General features: G+C 39.5%; 1 protein-coding gene across 1 annotated transcript in view; it reads left to right on the forward strand.

Moving 5' to 3' along the window:
- The window catches only part of nr2f5 (nuclear receptor subfamily 2, group F, member 5), a 49,256-nt gene that overhangs the window by 16,742 nt on the left and 17,885 nt on the right, over nucleotides 1–14,629 (forward strand). Inside the window, exons 3-4 of the mRNA XM_079836547.1 lie at nucleotides 2,268–2,393; nucleotides 7,233–7,350. Coding sequence (XP_079692673.1) covers nucleotides 7,347–7,350 — 4 coding nt within the window. The 5' untranslated portion in view covers nucleotides 2,268–2,393; nucleotides 7,233–7,346. The remainder of the gene's footprint in view (nucleotides 1–2,267; nucleotides 2,394–7,232; nucleotides 7,351–14,629) is intronic.

Raw genomic sequence — 14,629 nt, forward strand, 5'->3', positions numbered from 1 at the left:
AACGTTTAAGCTCATATTGAGATCTTTGACTTTTGATTGCATATTTTGGTCCATTCGAATGCTTTATGCCAAAAAGATTCTATATAAGGAGAAATGTCTTAAATGACTAATATTTTTATGGGGGGGGGGGGGGGGGGGGGTTATGGGTTATTTCATTACTTTCTATAGTGATAAAGTATGTTTACGAGCTTCTTAATGCATAAAGTGATTCATTCAAAATAAATCCATAAAATGATCCTGCGACGCGAACCCCTAAAAGGTTTTATATATGAAGCACCTGACAGAAGCCTTTAAGGTTCTATATAGAAACTGTTCTTCTAAGAGTGTATGTGTTTGTCTGTTAGGTATCGACCGCCCAAATTTCAAGTAAAAGGGAAAAGTAACAAAGCGAGATAACCGCTTGACAAAGTGAGGCAGTATATCAAATGGCACGACACTCACTCAACAGTCAGTTTGTTGTCGTGCACATGAATGGAACTAAAGCTGTGCGCGCACACTCGCAAGGCAAGAATTACTCAGACGCAGTACAAGAAGCCTTTTCAGTCAGCCTCAAACACTGATTACATTGTAATGGTGCAATCAAAGAGGAAAATGACAGAGGAGCTCCATAATACACCACTCATAATGGTCAGATGGTTCAGAAAGCATTGTGCAAAGCTTTTAAGTTGCACTAGTCTGTGGGCAGTTGAACAGGAGAGGGGGAATCGCACTTTTAAAACGCTCCCTTGAAGTCACAGACTATTAGCCAGATATTATACGTAATTGTGCTCTGTGGATCACAGGAACAAGGGGTATACATTGGTAGAAGTCATCCCGAAAGTGTTTCTGTGTGTGTGTGCGAGTGTGTGGGAGGGTTGCAAGAACAGGAGATTTTTTGTGTTGGAGAAAAAGAGCCTTGGACACTTCATCTTCTCTTCTGTGCGCTGCCAAAAAGGCCAGAGGTCAAATGTCAGGGTGAATGAAGAATTCCGAGCTGCATGCCGACAGATCGGGTTTCAGGGCCGGGGGAGGGTAGGGAACAGCCCTAGAGCAATAGGTGCCAGTTATATGTGTGAGCTTTTCTGAGCAACTTTTATTTAAAACATCTCCAAACTGCCCTTTAGCTCCGAGGCTTTATGAGGATTCACTCAAAGTTGCACATATTTTCTCCAGACAAGAAAATTTTTGCCTCCGAACGCATGATTTCCCAATAACCACTGACCCCTATGTTACGTGTGGAACTTGTTAAAACAACAGAAGTAATTAGTTTAAATGTGTGTTTCGGTTTAGCGTTTCTTTGAGGGCTAAAAATAAATGTAGAAGTTAAAGTGTAGTTCTTATATGTTTTTATTATATTCAGAATACTGAACATCAGTTCGAAAAAGAAAGCCAAACTTATTTTATGATTCCGCACTGATCAATTACTCTGAGCAAATTGTTTTTTTTTTGTTTTGTTTCTTTTCCTCAATGTAAAAGTTGAAGACACTTAAATTAATTTTAAAAAAGTCTTTGTTTTACTGGGTTAATTTTTTACCTTTCTGCTTTAAAACATCAAACGGAGGCAAACAAAATCAATCTTGTAACTCAACCTGGCTTTTTGTTTGTTAGAAAGCTTAGTCTCAGGCTCTATAAAGGATAAACAGCTTCAGTATTCTTTAGTCTGTCTATTGTGAACTCTGTAAATGATCATCATCCAACATGTGTTCTGTGTCTCAGGAGTGACTCCTATGCCAGAATAAGAGGTTTTTTTTTTACATATTTGCTACATATTTCTGTGCAATATATTTTCTGCATCTTAATTACTCATCTAAATTACATCTGCATATGATAAATAACTGTGTGTGTGTCCTGGTTAACCCCACGTTATGGGGACACAATGTCCCTTGAAAGATGGCAATATCCGGAATCCTTGTCCTTGTGGGGACATGTTTTGGTCCCCATGAGGTAAACCGCTCATAAATCATAAAGTAATGTTTTTTGAAAATGTAAAAATGCAGAAAGTTTTCTGTGATTGGTAGGTTTAGGGGTAAGGATAGGGGCTAGAATATATAGTTTGTACAGTATAAAAATCATTATGTCTATGGAAAGCCCCCATAACATGAAAACCCAATGTGTGGTGTGTCTAATTTTCAGTCAGACTACTTATTTATGACTATTTATTTAATTAAAATCATTTAATAATAAATAATATTGCCAGAAAGATGTGTCATATTTCATCATCTTGGACTGTTCTTAACCCCACTGCTGTGAGTCATTGCCCTGTATAATGCTTTTCTCAATCCTTCTAGAGAGCGTGATGTTATCGTAGAGTCGGCTCTGTTCCAAAAACGAGTGAGCTGCCCTGCTGTCTATACCTTCTAACTCAAGTGGGACCTCATACGTGACTGATTTGAAGCGCTCTACATGGGAAACCTGTAAGTAACACAAAGTAAAATAATCTATTTTTATTTTTCCATAAACGGTTTCAGTGCAAAAGCATGATTATGATGCCTCAAAATGCTGCCTGCATAGGGAGCTCACTAGGTTTTGGAACACATGCAGCCATCCTCTCCACCCCTCAGAGCACTGCATCCTCCACAACCAGTACAGACTGCCAGAATGAATCGCCTATAATGGGGCGTTTTACAGTAACACATATTTAACCTCTTTCATGGACCACCTGCTCTGCAAATGGCCGTGGATCATGAAGGACCCAAACAAGTTGTTGACGATTCAGATTGAGGTCCAAACAACAGAGACTTGGCTTGACACCCAGCCCTCGGGGGCTTTGAGTTCCATCCCTTCGAAGTCCAGATCTTGGACTAATGGGGCAGTTTGTGGAGTGGAAAAGCTTTGATGCTGGCCTTTTTAACAACATGTCCTTTCTATGATTGGGGTGAGAATTGGCCAGCAGGGTTCCAGGAGGAAAATGTAAACCATGGATTAGCTGGACTAATGACCCCTTGCCTGTCGTTGATGTTAATTAGCGTTAATTGGGGCCCCTGCGCGCTTTTAGAGGGTTTCGGAACGAGAAGAGGGGCCGCCCTGCACATGGTGGAGCTTTCAAAGCCGCCCCTTTCGCTTCTAACACTAGGGCAGGAGCACTTGTGCGCTGACGGCGTCTCTCTGTTTGTTCTTCGCTCATTGTCAGAGCCGATTTGTTTTCGCCACAATGATTCCCATTCACTTGGCTTGATCTTCACAGTTATTCAAGGGGTCAGCTTTTTTCGGGTGGTGGTCGTGAGCTTTGATGCCCCCCATTCCAGATCCAAATCTGAGCTAACATGCCTTTTTTGGGGAGCGTTTGAATTTGCATACTCAATCCTCCGTGGATTAGGCAGTACCAAACTGTTGTTTGGGCTCTGACCGCTGCGCTGCCATGCCTCACGCACCCGGACGGGGTTTCTTAGTGTGAAATGAGGCCCCAATTTAGTGGATTTTTTTGGGAGGGGACTAGCTAACACCTGGTATCACTTTATTTACCCTTGTCCGTCTCAGGTCTTGAAAGCTCAGGAACAGCGGGGCCATCGGGGCGGCCCCCGTGGACGTCAGGACTGCCTTTGAAGGGGGGAAATGATGCCCCACATTGGAGCCTCGCCGATGACTTTACCAGTACCGTGACCTTCGTGACCTCATATCCCCCTCCCCACAGCTGCTGGCCCCCATTGGCCTCCGCTGGACTGCGGTGGTGGAGTGAACGGAGAGCATTGGATGGGGGAAGAACGGCGAAAGGTCAACCGGTGGTCAGAAGGTTTTTATTGGGATTGGGAGGCAGAGGGAGAGGGAGAGAGAATGTGTTAAAGACCACCGTCTGAGATTTTAACTGCGGGGAATTTGGCCTCCCTTCTACGTGAAAACCAGGCTGCTTGGACACCGTGTCTGATGCAAGCACAGATCCTTCACACACCTTTTGGTTTTAAGAAGAATCTGGGATTGCATTTACATGACATGCATTAAAGCTGTGCATTTAATCAGTGTGAATGTTCCCTGGGAATCGAAACCCATGACTTTGGCATTGCTGGTATACCATGTTTTACATGTTGAGCAACAGTACAATTGCATTTATGCTTTTGAAACACACTTTATCCAAAGCAACTTACATTGCATTCAAGGTATACAGCTGATGCATTCCCATGCATTCCCTGGGAACCGAACCCATGACTTTGCCATTGCTAACGGCATCAGAATAATTGAATGATTACCGTAAGCTATACTGATGATGAATCACAACTCTCTTCCACTTCAATCATAGTGCTATAAGACTTTGCTATAATAAGCTAGACCAACTGAGGTTGAACTTTTAATCTGCTCCAAGATCAGCAGTGTCATTTTTCACGATTCCTCACGCTCCTGCTTATTTCCTGTTTTCGGGCTCTTTATCAGCTGCTGGACACAAAAATGACACGAACAAAAATGCCCTGCTAAAGATGTATTGATGCTACGTGTCAGCACTGTTCCACCCAGAGCAGATTTCGAACCTCCATGGGTGGGTAATGTGTGCTTTCCAGGCGGCCGCCATGTCGGAGAAAAACAGTGAGAAAACACAAGGTTATCTGCAGATGTGACCCTCTATGTCACGCTCTCTCCGCTAGAGCCGCAGCACAGAGTCACAAGGACTTTCCCTCCAGCGGGCCTGCTTGAGTAATTTATTGCACCATCGCATGACTGAAGTCCGGGGGTAAAAATGGCCATAAACATCACATTATGGCAGAGAGGTTGGTGGGGGTGTTTAGCAAATCTGTTACAGCCCAGTATTCTGCCTTGTTAAGCTCATTGGTCACAGTCTTCCAGCCTGATAATTTATAATCAAATATCTTTCTCCGGTGACGCGCTGTACATGAGCGCCAAGTTTTGTGTTTCAGTGAGAGGTAAAGTCCATTTTTCTGTCCGAAAGTTCAAAGCAAAGTGCAACAAATGTAGAAAACCAATGTTTTTCTCTATTTCCCAAGATGCATGTTCTCATCTCTCGCTACAGGCAGTGGATTCAGTTTCTCTAGACTCTCAATACATTTCTCTAGACTTTACAGAGGAGACCGAGGCTAGTTTTTACACTTTTACACCATTAAAACAAAGAAACTACAAAAATGTCCACATTTACATGCATTCACAACAATTCTGCAACACACAACAATTCATAAAGTAGCTAATTTGGAAAAGTAACACAAAAAAAATGGCAACACTTAGTTAATGCATTAAGATATCATGAACTAAAAGAAATTCCTTGGTTAATGTAATTTATGAATATACATTTGTTCATGTTAGTTCATAATGTATCAACTAATATGTTTCATTTGTTAACATTAGCTAATGCATTAACTAACATGAAATAACATTGAGCAATATATTCTTACAGCATTTCTTAAACAAAAATATTAATGTTCTTTCACAGTGCATCTACTAATGTTGGGGGGGGGGGGGGGGGTCTAATGCTATTTCATACATTCTGACTTATTCACACTGTTAAAGAGTTTGATTCTCATGCTAAACAGATACAATTTCAAAAATCGAGTTGGACATATGCTCTAGGGCTGTTCCCTACCCTCCCCCGGCCCTGAAACCCGAAAATTTCTGTGCCAAATGAACTCCTTCGGGATTCGAACCAGTTTCAGAAAGTAATTTTGAGTATGGCCCTGTATGACATCATAACGGGCGTAATTTCTTCTATGGGCACTTCTCCCGGATGAGCGCATGCGCCCATCAACCAGAACGAGAGCAAGAGCGCGTCCATCAATGAGCTTCGTTCTGAAATTGTTCAACAATTTCACTAAAGAAGTGTGTTTATGGTTGTGAGGGAAAGATACATTTCCCAAATAACCCAGCGTTAAGGAAACAGTGGATGCAGTTTGTTTTTCCGGAGCAGTAACAGAGTTCTGCAAGTGTGTTCGGTCATGAGTCGAAACCGCAGGCGGTGAATGAAACTGCATCAAATGTCTTTTGTGTTTTGTTGGCAATCGGCGCGTAAGTGCATATAATGTAAACAACACAAACGTATAGTGAATCGAAAGGTATCCAGGGATAATGCCATGATGTATTTTGTGTGGGTGTGTGTGTGTGAGTATGTGCTCCGCCCACTGCACGCCTCCACGAGTTTGGCTGTTTTCGTAAGGAATCGGTACAGCGTATCTGTCTTTTATAAATATGATAAAACTAAAGATTCAAAGGATGCAATACTAGGTACTCAAGATTAACATGAAATTGGCAGATACTTTGTGTGCTATGTACCCTTTAACAGACAAAACTTTTGATCTTATAAATGTATTAGTAAATGTTGACATTAACATTAACTGTGATTAATAAATGCTGTAGAAACGTTGTTCATTGTTAGTACTTTAGTAGTTAACTAATACTAGCCCGCAACATAATAAAGGATAACACCCACCCTGGGCATGGACTGTTCAGCCTCCTGCCTTCTGGGAGGCGATACAGGAGTCTTAAAAGCAAGACAAACAGACTAAAAAACTGTTTTTATCCATGGGCTATAAGGACTCTGAATGTGGACTTAATATATTCTATTCTGTTTTAACATGCAATAACATTTTAAGGTGCAATATACCTTTTAACATATAATGTGACTGCTTTTAGATTTATTATTAATTTAGTGTTATTTATTTAATTTTTAATTTTATGTGTGTTTTTTTGTTCGTTTTTTTTGCCACTGATCAGATGGGGCATGTACTGCAATGACAAAAAAAGCTTCTATTAATTTTAACAAATGAAACCTTATTGTAAAGTGTTACAACTAATATTGCTTCCACTTTAAATGTTTAAATGAATGTTCATTCAAAGATATTTCATTTAAAAGAAATAGCATTTTAATTGCAACCTATGAACATATGAAAAATACCCTTGTCAGTTTAACCTTTAAATTCAAATGTATCTATCTATATATTACCTTTTATTGTGTTGTCTTGTTCACTCCAGTAACTATTACAAAAGTATTATGATTTATTGGAATGTTAGTTTGCGGACAGAATAATAATAATGAAAAAAAAAATAGATTATTGAAACAAACATAAAACCACTGCTGAAAAAACCCTCATAGTTACTGAAACTGAGCACTTATGACAATCTCCCTGCATGACAACTAGCCCCGGTCTCCCGTTCACAGTCTACACACACGCTCTTTTATATATCTTAATTATCTCTCTGTTCACTTTTGGTTGCTTTTTCCTTCTCTATAGGCATCTTTTTATGGAACTGACATTCCTGTCTAAAACAGAAGCTCTTGTTTAAGGAGTCACCCTCCTAACCAATCCCTTTTTTCATCTTCCTAGGTTTGAAGCCTGGGAGCAAAGGTCAAGACCCCCTCCAGCTTCAGAGGCATGTCAGGTCATGCTAGCCACATACTGTTGCTCTCCCCGTTTAGCCCAGAAAACTCCTAACAAGAAATGTGTGAGTATACAAGTGCCTGTTTTGAAAGTCAGAACTACTTTTTACTTATCAAACCCAGAAATTAAGAACCCAGAAACTTTCATTTTGTTCTCAAGCCGTTCTTGAATGGAAATATGGTGTGATATCATGCTCAAAGGAAAATAACTCAAATATTTCAAACCTGTTTAAAACCTGGAGGTTATGTCTTAGTAGATGTCGGTTGAGTCACTACAATGCAGAACGTTGTGGGTTGTGCTTCAGGCGGGTGTCCGGGGTCATGAGGGTCATCAGTGCCTTTGCCCGTATTTTGACTGTATCAGCAAATGGCAAGAGCTTCATATTGCTACCACTGTGAAAAATGAGGCTTGGATGCATAAACAGGAAAAAAAATTCGGGAGACATGCAAGACTCCTCAGAATAGATAAACAAATAACCGAATAAATCTAGAGGACATTGGGGTGAGGGCAGGCAACCCCATACGGGTCAGTACAGGAACAGATAAATCTCAGTTAAAGACGCCATGCTTCACAACGTCTAACCGCTTAATCAACTCTAATCGGACAGAGGAAAGAGGACACTGTCCTAACAAACCGCAATATGAAGCACAAATGTAAAGGCACTCATCCAAAAGTTAAATATGTCCTTACAAGAACGTCCTATTATAAATTGGCTGTTTTTTTTAGACAAATGCCTACACTCTGTTAAACGTACTTCGTTAAATTAAGGAAAACTTTTCCACTAAATTTAATTACATTTTTCCGACAAAATCGAATTTGTTTGAAATTATTTCTTGTAATCTTGTTGTATGAACTTAAGTCAAAGACTACAAAAAAAAAATTGTAATTCCTACTAGATAAAGCGGTAGACCTGATGAACATGTGTAGTGTGGGCACTATCAAACTCATTTATTTTATTTATTTCAATAAAAACTAATAGTCAATGCAACACTTGTTCACATGCTAAGTGTAACATTTGTAGCATGCAAAGCAAGTAATGATCAAGTAAAACATGTCTTATCACTGGCATTAGCGCAGTTCTAGCTCATTGAGAACAGCATAGGTTTATTTTTACGTTGCCACCCACAGCCTAACCACAAGGTCTACACTTCAGCATAATGGTAACCTCAAAAATCGGCAGAACACAAACGTGTTTAAATGTCAAATATATCTGAACATGAAAATATTATAGGTCTTTCCCTTTACTAAACAACACATTAAACTTTCAAAACATTAAGGCTGCGTCCGAAATCGCGTACTATGTATAAGTAGGTATATGTATATGTATAAGTAGGTACTTATGTATAGTAAGCTTCGCGACCGTTAAAAAAGTATGTTCTATATAGTATGAATGTAATCCGGACATATACATCCGCCATGTTGTCGTTATCATGTGACCTAACAGCATCAGTTACGTCCCTTCACCTCCATTCATAAATCGTCTCCTGTGGCCTCATGGGATAGTAAAGTGTCCATAGTATGCACACTTCAGAATATCACCGGAAGTAGTAGGTCATCCTGGTACTTTTCGCCTACTGTTTTTCGAAATACTATGAATTCGGACATTCTACTCTGTTGGCGTACTGTTTTTCGCATGCTATATAGTAGAGAAGTATTCGATTTCGGACGCAGCTTTACTCTCCTGATCCATCCCTATGCAAAGCATGCTGGGAACTAGAAATACACTGCCCAGTTTCAGTCAGCGTAACAGAAATTATTCATGCAGTCCCAACACAAATGGTTTAGGTTAACTTAACATTTTACAAATTTCATTTCATTTAACGTAATAAAATTGAGTGCAAATGGCAATTAAGTAAAAAAAAACTAAAGATTTGTGTTGTTTCAGCTTATTTTATTTAAATAAACTGAGCAAAGAGCTAGAATCATTATATATATATTAGTGGTATAATATATATATATTAGTGGTATAATATATATACTAATATATATATTATTATTATATATATTAGTGGTGGGCCGTTATTGGCGTTAACGTGCTGTGTTAACTTGAGACTCTTATCGGGCGATAAAAAAAATATTGCCGTTAATCTATTCTCAAAATTGAGTTGGGAGCTGGGTCTATACTACGCAAGCTATGATGACTTTCACCTTGATATTTTAGCGCGCATGTATACCTAACCGAATTGCACTGTAGGGGCGAGAGAACGAGTCTTCGAACCTGTGTGTATGCCTACTAGTGTTGTCAAAAATATCCATATTTCGATATGTATCGATACTGAAATATCTGAAACGATACGATACTCATTTTCTACAGTGTCGATATCAGCTGCGCTCTCCTCTCTGATCGACAGCGCCACCTCCTCTCATTCAGTCCAGTTAACCCTCTGAACATGTCGAATGAGTGTTCTGCTGGATTTTTCCTCATGACAGCGTGTTAGTATTGGTGTGACCGGTCTGAATTTCGCGCGGGGTTAACATAACGTTAATTCTACTAATTCCCGCAGATTTCACACATACCGTAATAAAGCCGCCTCTGACATACAAGTGCAAAAATTAGCTCCTTTTTCCAACATATTAATGGTCAAATACACTCAAAAATGTCTCAATGCCCATTTTGGTCAGTTTTAACGTAAACACAGTCGTAACCAACTCACAGGAACAATGTTTGGGATCCATGTGTGCGTCAGGTCTTAAAGGGGTGGTAAAACACATTCTTTTGAAGGTTTGGCTGTGTTTGTGGGGTGCACTGTAACATGTGTTCATGCTTCGTTTTAAAAAAAATTGCCTTATTTGTCATATATTTGACCTTTATTCTACACTGCTCTGTCCCTCCTTGTAAAACGGTCTGATGCTTTCCGGGTTGTATGAAGCCAGTCCCTCAAAAATACGCAGTGGGCTCTGATTGGTTAGCTGGCCCAGTGTGTTCTGATTCGCTAACCGCAGTGCACGTCGGAAACGTCACGCCCCTTACCGGAGGCTGTTCAGTGTTAGAAACAACGGCGTCAATAAAACCATATGAGCTCGAATCAGACCCAGAACATTTGAGTGAAGATGATCGAGCAGAACCTGTTCAGTCCTCGAGAGTAAAGACTGCGGATCTATAATGATCGCTACTGAATGGCACTTTAACTTTTGTATTTTTAGAACGATTATAGCCAAATATCTGTCGCAAGAACTAACGTTAACCCAAAACGAACACTAAGCACTGACTTTAGTAAGTTAGCCAAATCACACACAGAACCATGTTTAGCATGCCTGAAGATAAACAATACATAAAAGCTCTAATCAAAGAATCATTTACACTAATGCCAGGTTCGCTGTTGAGATTTTAACGTTAATGTTTGTAACGTTAGATGTTCGTCGGATATCGTTAAGTATGAATAAGCATTTAACAGACTGGTTTGTAGAACAGCGTTGTCATCTGTTTACTTCCTTGCTACAACCTATTACAGGAAAACACATCGATGAAAAATAAATCAGACTTACAGGTTGTGGCCCGTGAACAGCTTCTGTTTGTAAATCCAGCTTTCAGGACAAGCCGTTGTGCATATCCTGTATTGAACTCGCGAAGTTTGTGGAAGTTTGTGTTGTCCTCCGTGAAATGTGCAGCGCGCGCGTCCTGCATCCACGCACCGGCAGTGTTTTTTTCACGCAGCTGACGTTGTGCAAATCTGGCATTGAAATCGCGAAGACGGTGGATGTTTTCCTCTGTTAGATGTGCTTAGATGTTAGATCTCCTCTGCAGGGAGCCCTGCGCGCGCCTGATTCCCCGCTGACTCAAACACACGTGCATATAACATGCTGTATGTTAAACGCTCTGCAACGCACCCCCGTCCCTATGAAGGCTGAACAGAGCAAGTACCCCAGACCTGCAATCCGGATGAAAATAACAGCGTTTCCTCGGCATCGCGGCAACAACACTCCAGCCTACTATACCACAACAGCGCCGCGATACAAAATGGCCTCACCCCCCTTATTTAATATTCTCGGAGGAGGGGTTTATGTAAATATTGGGCCTGGTGATGTCAGCAAGCCCTGGAGGAATGTGTGTAGTCGCCTACTGGCCGTTTGCTGTAGTTCTTAGAAACTGATTTCTTTAAAAGCAAATATCTCCCTTTGCTTTAAACTTTGAACGTTGTAACTTTGCAGATGTTGTTTATGCTCAAGCAGCAACATTACACGCTAGCTAAAGTTAGAATAGTGAAATCGTGGTTTACCACCCCTTTAAAGGGACAGAAGTTATTTATTATTCAAACTACAAAAAGACAAACGATCACTTACAAGCACACATATTCTGAATGCCTTTGGCAGAATTCAAATTAGCCATTTTAATATAGATTAATCTATATTAAAAAAATGTATCTATGCCCACCACTAATATATATATATATATATATATGGGAATATATATGGGAATATGTATGAACATTTATATATGGTTTTTTGGCAAACTTTTATAGCTAAAACTTAGATTTTAAGATTATGAGTTTCAAAACAGTTCAAATCATCCAAAAGTTTCGAATCAGCTAGATTATATGGGAATTATGTTTACACCATCCATCCATCCATCCATCTAATCTATCGATTATGGTTGATACTTTCGAGTTTCAAAACAATGTTTGTGTTTGGTTCAGAGCTTTTAATTGGTCTATGAATCGGTGAATAGGTGACAACTGACCATTCACGACTTTGGAAAGTGGACCTTCCAGACCATATTTTGCTTCATACTCAGGTTACCTAAGTGATTGTTTATGGGTACATTTTTGGACTGGGCTGTCTTTCACGTCAGAAACAGGAGCACTGAATCATGGGTCACAAACTGTCAGAGCTTCCATAAATTAACCTGCAAACCAGTGGCCTTTGCATTTCCTAGGCCATGCTATGTGGTCATGTTTACTCCCTGACCTCAATCTGGGAGTCACTGTGCCAGTTGCTGCACTCATCCGTCACCTCACACTAGGCCTGAGCTCCCTGTGCATTTATCTTCACAATCAGTCAAAGTCAGAGATGCTTCTGACACATGAATGTTTGTTCTCATGATGATCATACAATTCTATATAGCTCTGTTCAATACAAGAGAAATCTGGTGGCACGTTTACAGATTCAGTATTGCTCATTAAAGGGAATTTTTCACTATTTACTCAACCTTATGTTGTTATTTATTCAGATTTAGGTTTTCCCTTATGTCATGTCAAGATCACGGCATTTTTTACTTTTGGTCTGTTAAAGCTATTTTATGACCACATAAGACACAAGTTGATGAATGCATGACTACATTTGTGGTGTTTTTTTGTCCTTTTGGAGCTTGACAGAAATTATGTCCATAAACTATCCTTATGTGGAATGCATGATGATCCTTCAGAAATCCTCCCTTTTTGTTTCACGGAAAAAATAACAGCATATAGGTTTGAAACAACATGAGGGTGAGTGAAGTTACAGAATGTTTTTTTGTTTTTTTTACTTTAAAAGTTGAACCTCTAATTTAGTTGAATTATATTAGAAAACTATTAATTTCATTTGGACATTTTTAAATGCCATCACTGTATAGAATTACACATAATCACCATCCCTACCGAATAACGCCCTTGGTCAGTATGCCACAGAATGATCTAATAGCCAGTCAAAAGGCTAATTGGGGGACAGGTAGGGTTACATGTGACAACAATTAAGCTAAGCTAAAGGCCAACTTTATGGCCTCTAGCGCTAGAAGTGCTGTGCTAAACAGGGACAACAATAACATCAAGTTCTTTTCTTTGCATGCTGCAAAATTGGGAACCATATGTTTCGTGAGCATATCTAAATAATTTATTTTCTCGCATTTACATTTATTTACTATACGCGTCATATTTAAACTTGTTTTAATTCATTGTAAATTATGCTGGCAGTGTTTTGATTGTTTTAATGCCATTGTTTTGCTAAGGCATCAACACAAAGATGAATGTTTACTTTGCATGTAACGTTGCACAGAGAGGGAGGCATAACTGTTTAAACTGGTTAATGGAAACCTGCACTTACTCAATGGAGGAAATGTCCCACAGTGACTTTTGAAGATTTTGACGGAGGTGGGAAAATATTAATGTTTCTCAATGCTGTTGATGTGCTCTTTAACGGTTTTATAGACATATACAGTGTTGGAGAAAGTTCAAAGTAATGTGCTACAGTATTGCATTACGCCCTAAAAAAGTAACTAATTGCATTACTTTTTCTGGAAAGTAAAGCGTTGCGTAATGTGTATAAACTTTCCATTCTGGATTGCAGAAGAATAGGACACAGGAGAAGTTCAACACTCTCACTTAAAGGGATAGTTCACCCAAAAATGAAAATTAGCCCATGATTTACTCACCCTCAAGCCATAGGTGTATATGACATTCTTCTTTCAGACGAATACAATCAGCGTTATATTAAAAATATCCTGGCTCTTCCAAGCTTTATAATGGCAGTGAATGGGAGCCCAAAGTTTGAAGCTCAAAAAAGTGCATCCATCCATTCTATGAAGTAATCCACACGGCTCAGGGGGTTATTAAAGTGAAGCGATGCGTTTGTGTAAGAAACATATTTGTATTTACAACTTTATAAAGTAAAATATCTAGCCTCCGGAGGACCGCTTTCCGTATTCAACTTACAAAGAAAGTGTAACGCCTCTTGCAGTTCAAAATGCTCACGTCCGACATCTTCGTTGCGCCAGTTACGCTTTTCCCCTAAATTGAATACAGAAGGCGGTCTGGCGGAAGCTAGATATTTTACTTTATAACGTCTTAAATATGGATATTTTTGAGCCGGGTGGATTACTTTTATAATGGATGGATGCACTTTTTTGGGCTTCAAATTTTGGGCTCCCGTTCACTGTCATTATAAAGCTTGGATTAACCAGGACATTTACTCAGATTATTCATCAGAAAGAAGAAAATCATATACATCATGGGGTAATTTTCATTTTTGGGTGAACTGTCCCTTTAAGCAATAAAAACAAGGGAAAAAAATGAAACGTGATGTTTATCTAAAGTCATTTTTGCTCATTTGTATGGTTGAAATGGATCATCATAGGTCAGCAGCAAAGACATTGGTTAATAAAGGGAGATTAAATACATAAAGTGTATTTTGTACTATTTTACAATTATTGCAGGTTTGCGTCATATTCTGAATTTGCATTTCACTCTTTTCGTTTTTTTCGTGGATCACTGAATCTGTTTTTGTGCAAGTGAGATGAGTAAATGCATGCTCACAGACATTTAATCTAGAACAGGGGTGTCCAAACTCGGTCCAGAGGGCCACTGTCCTGCAGAGTTTGGCTCCAACTTGGCTCGACACACCTGTCTGGAAGTTTCTAGAATGCCTAAGACCTT

This window comes from Gobio gobio (assembly GCF_949357685.1).
Source record: "Gobio gobio genome assembly, chromosome: 15".
NCBI lineage: Eukaryota > Metazoa > Chordata > Actinopteri > Cypriniformes > Gobionidae > Gobio > Gobio gobio.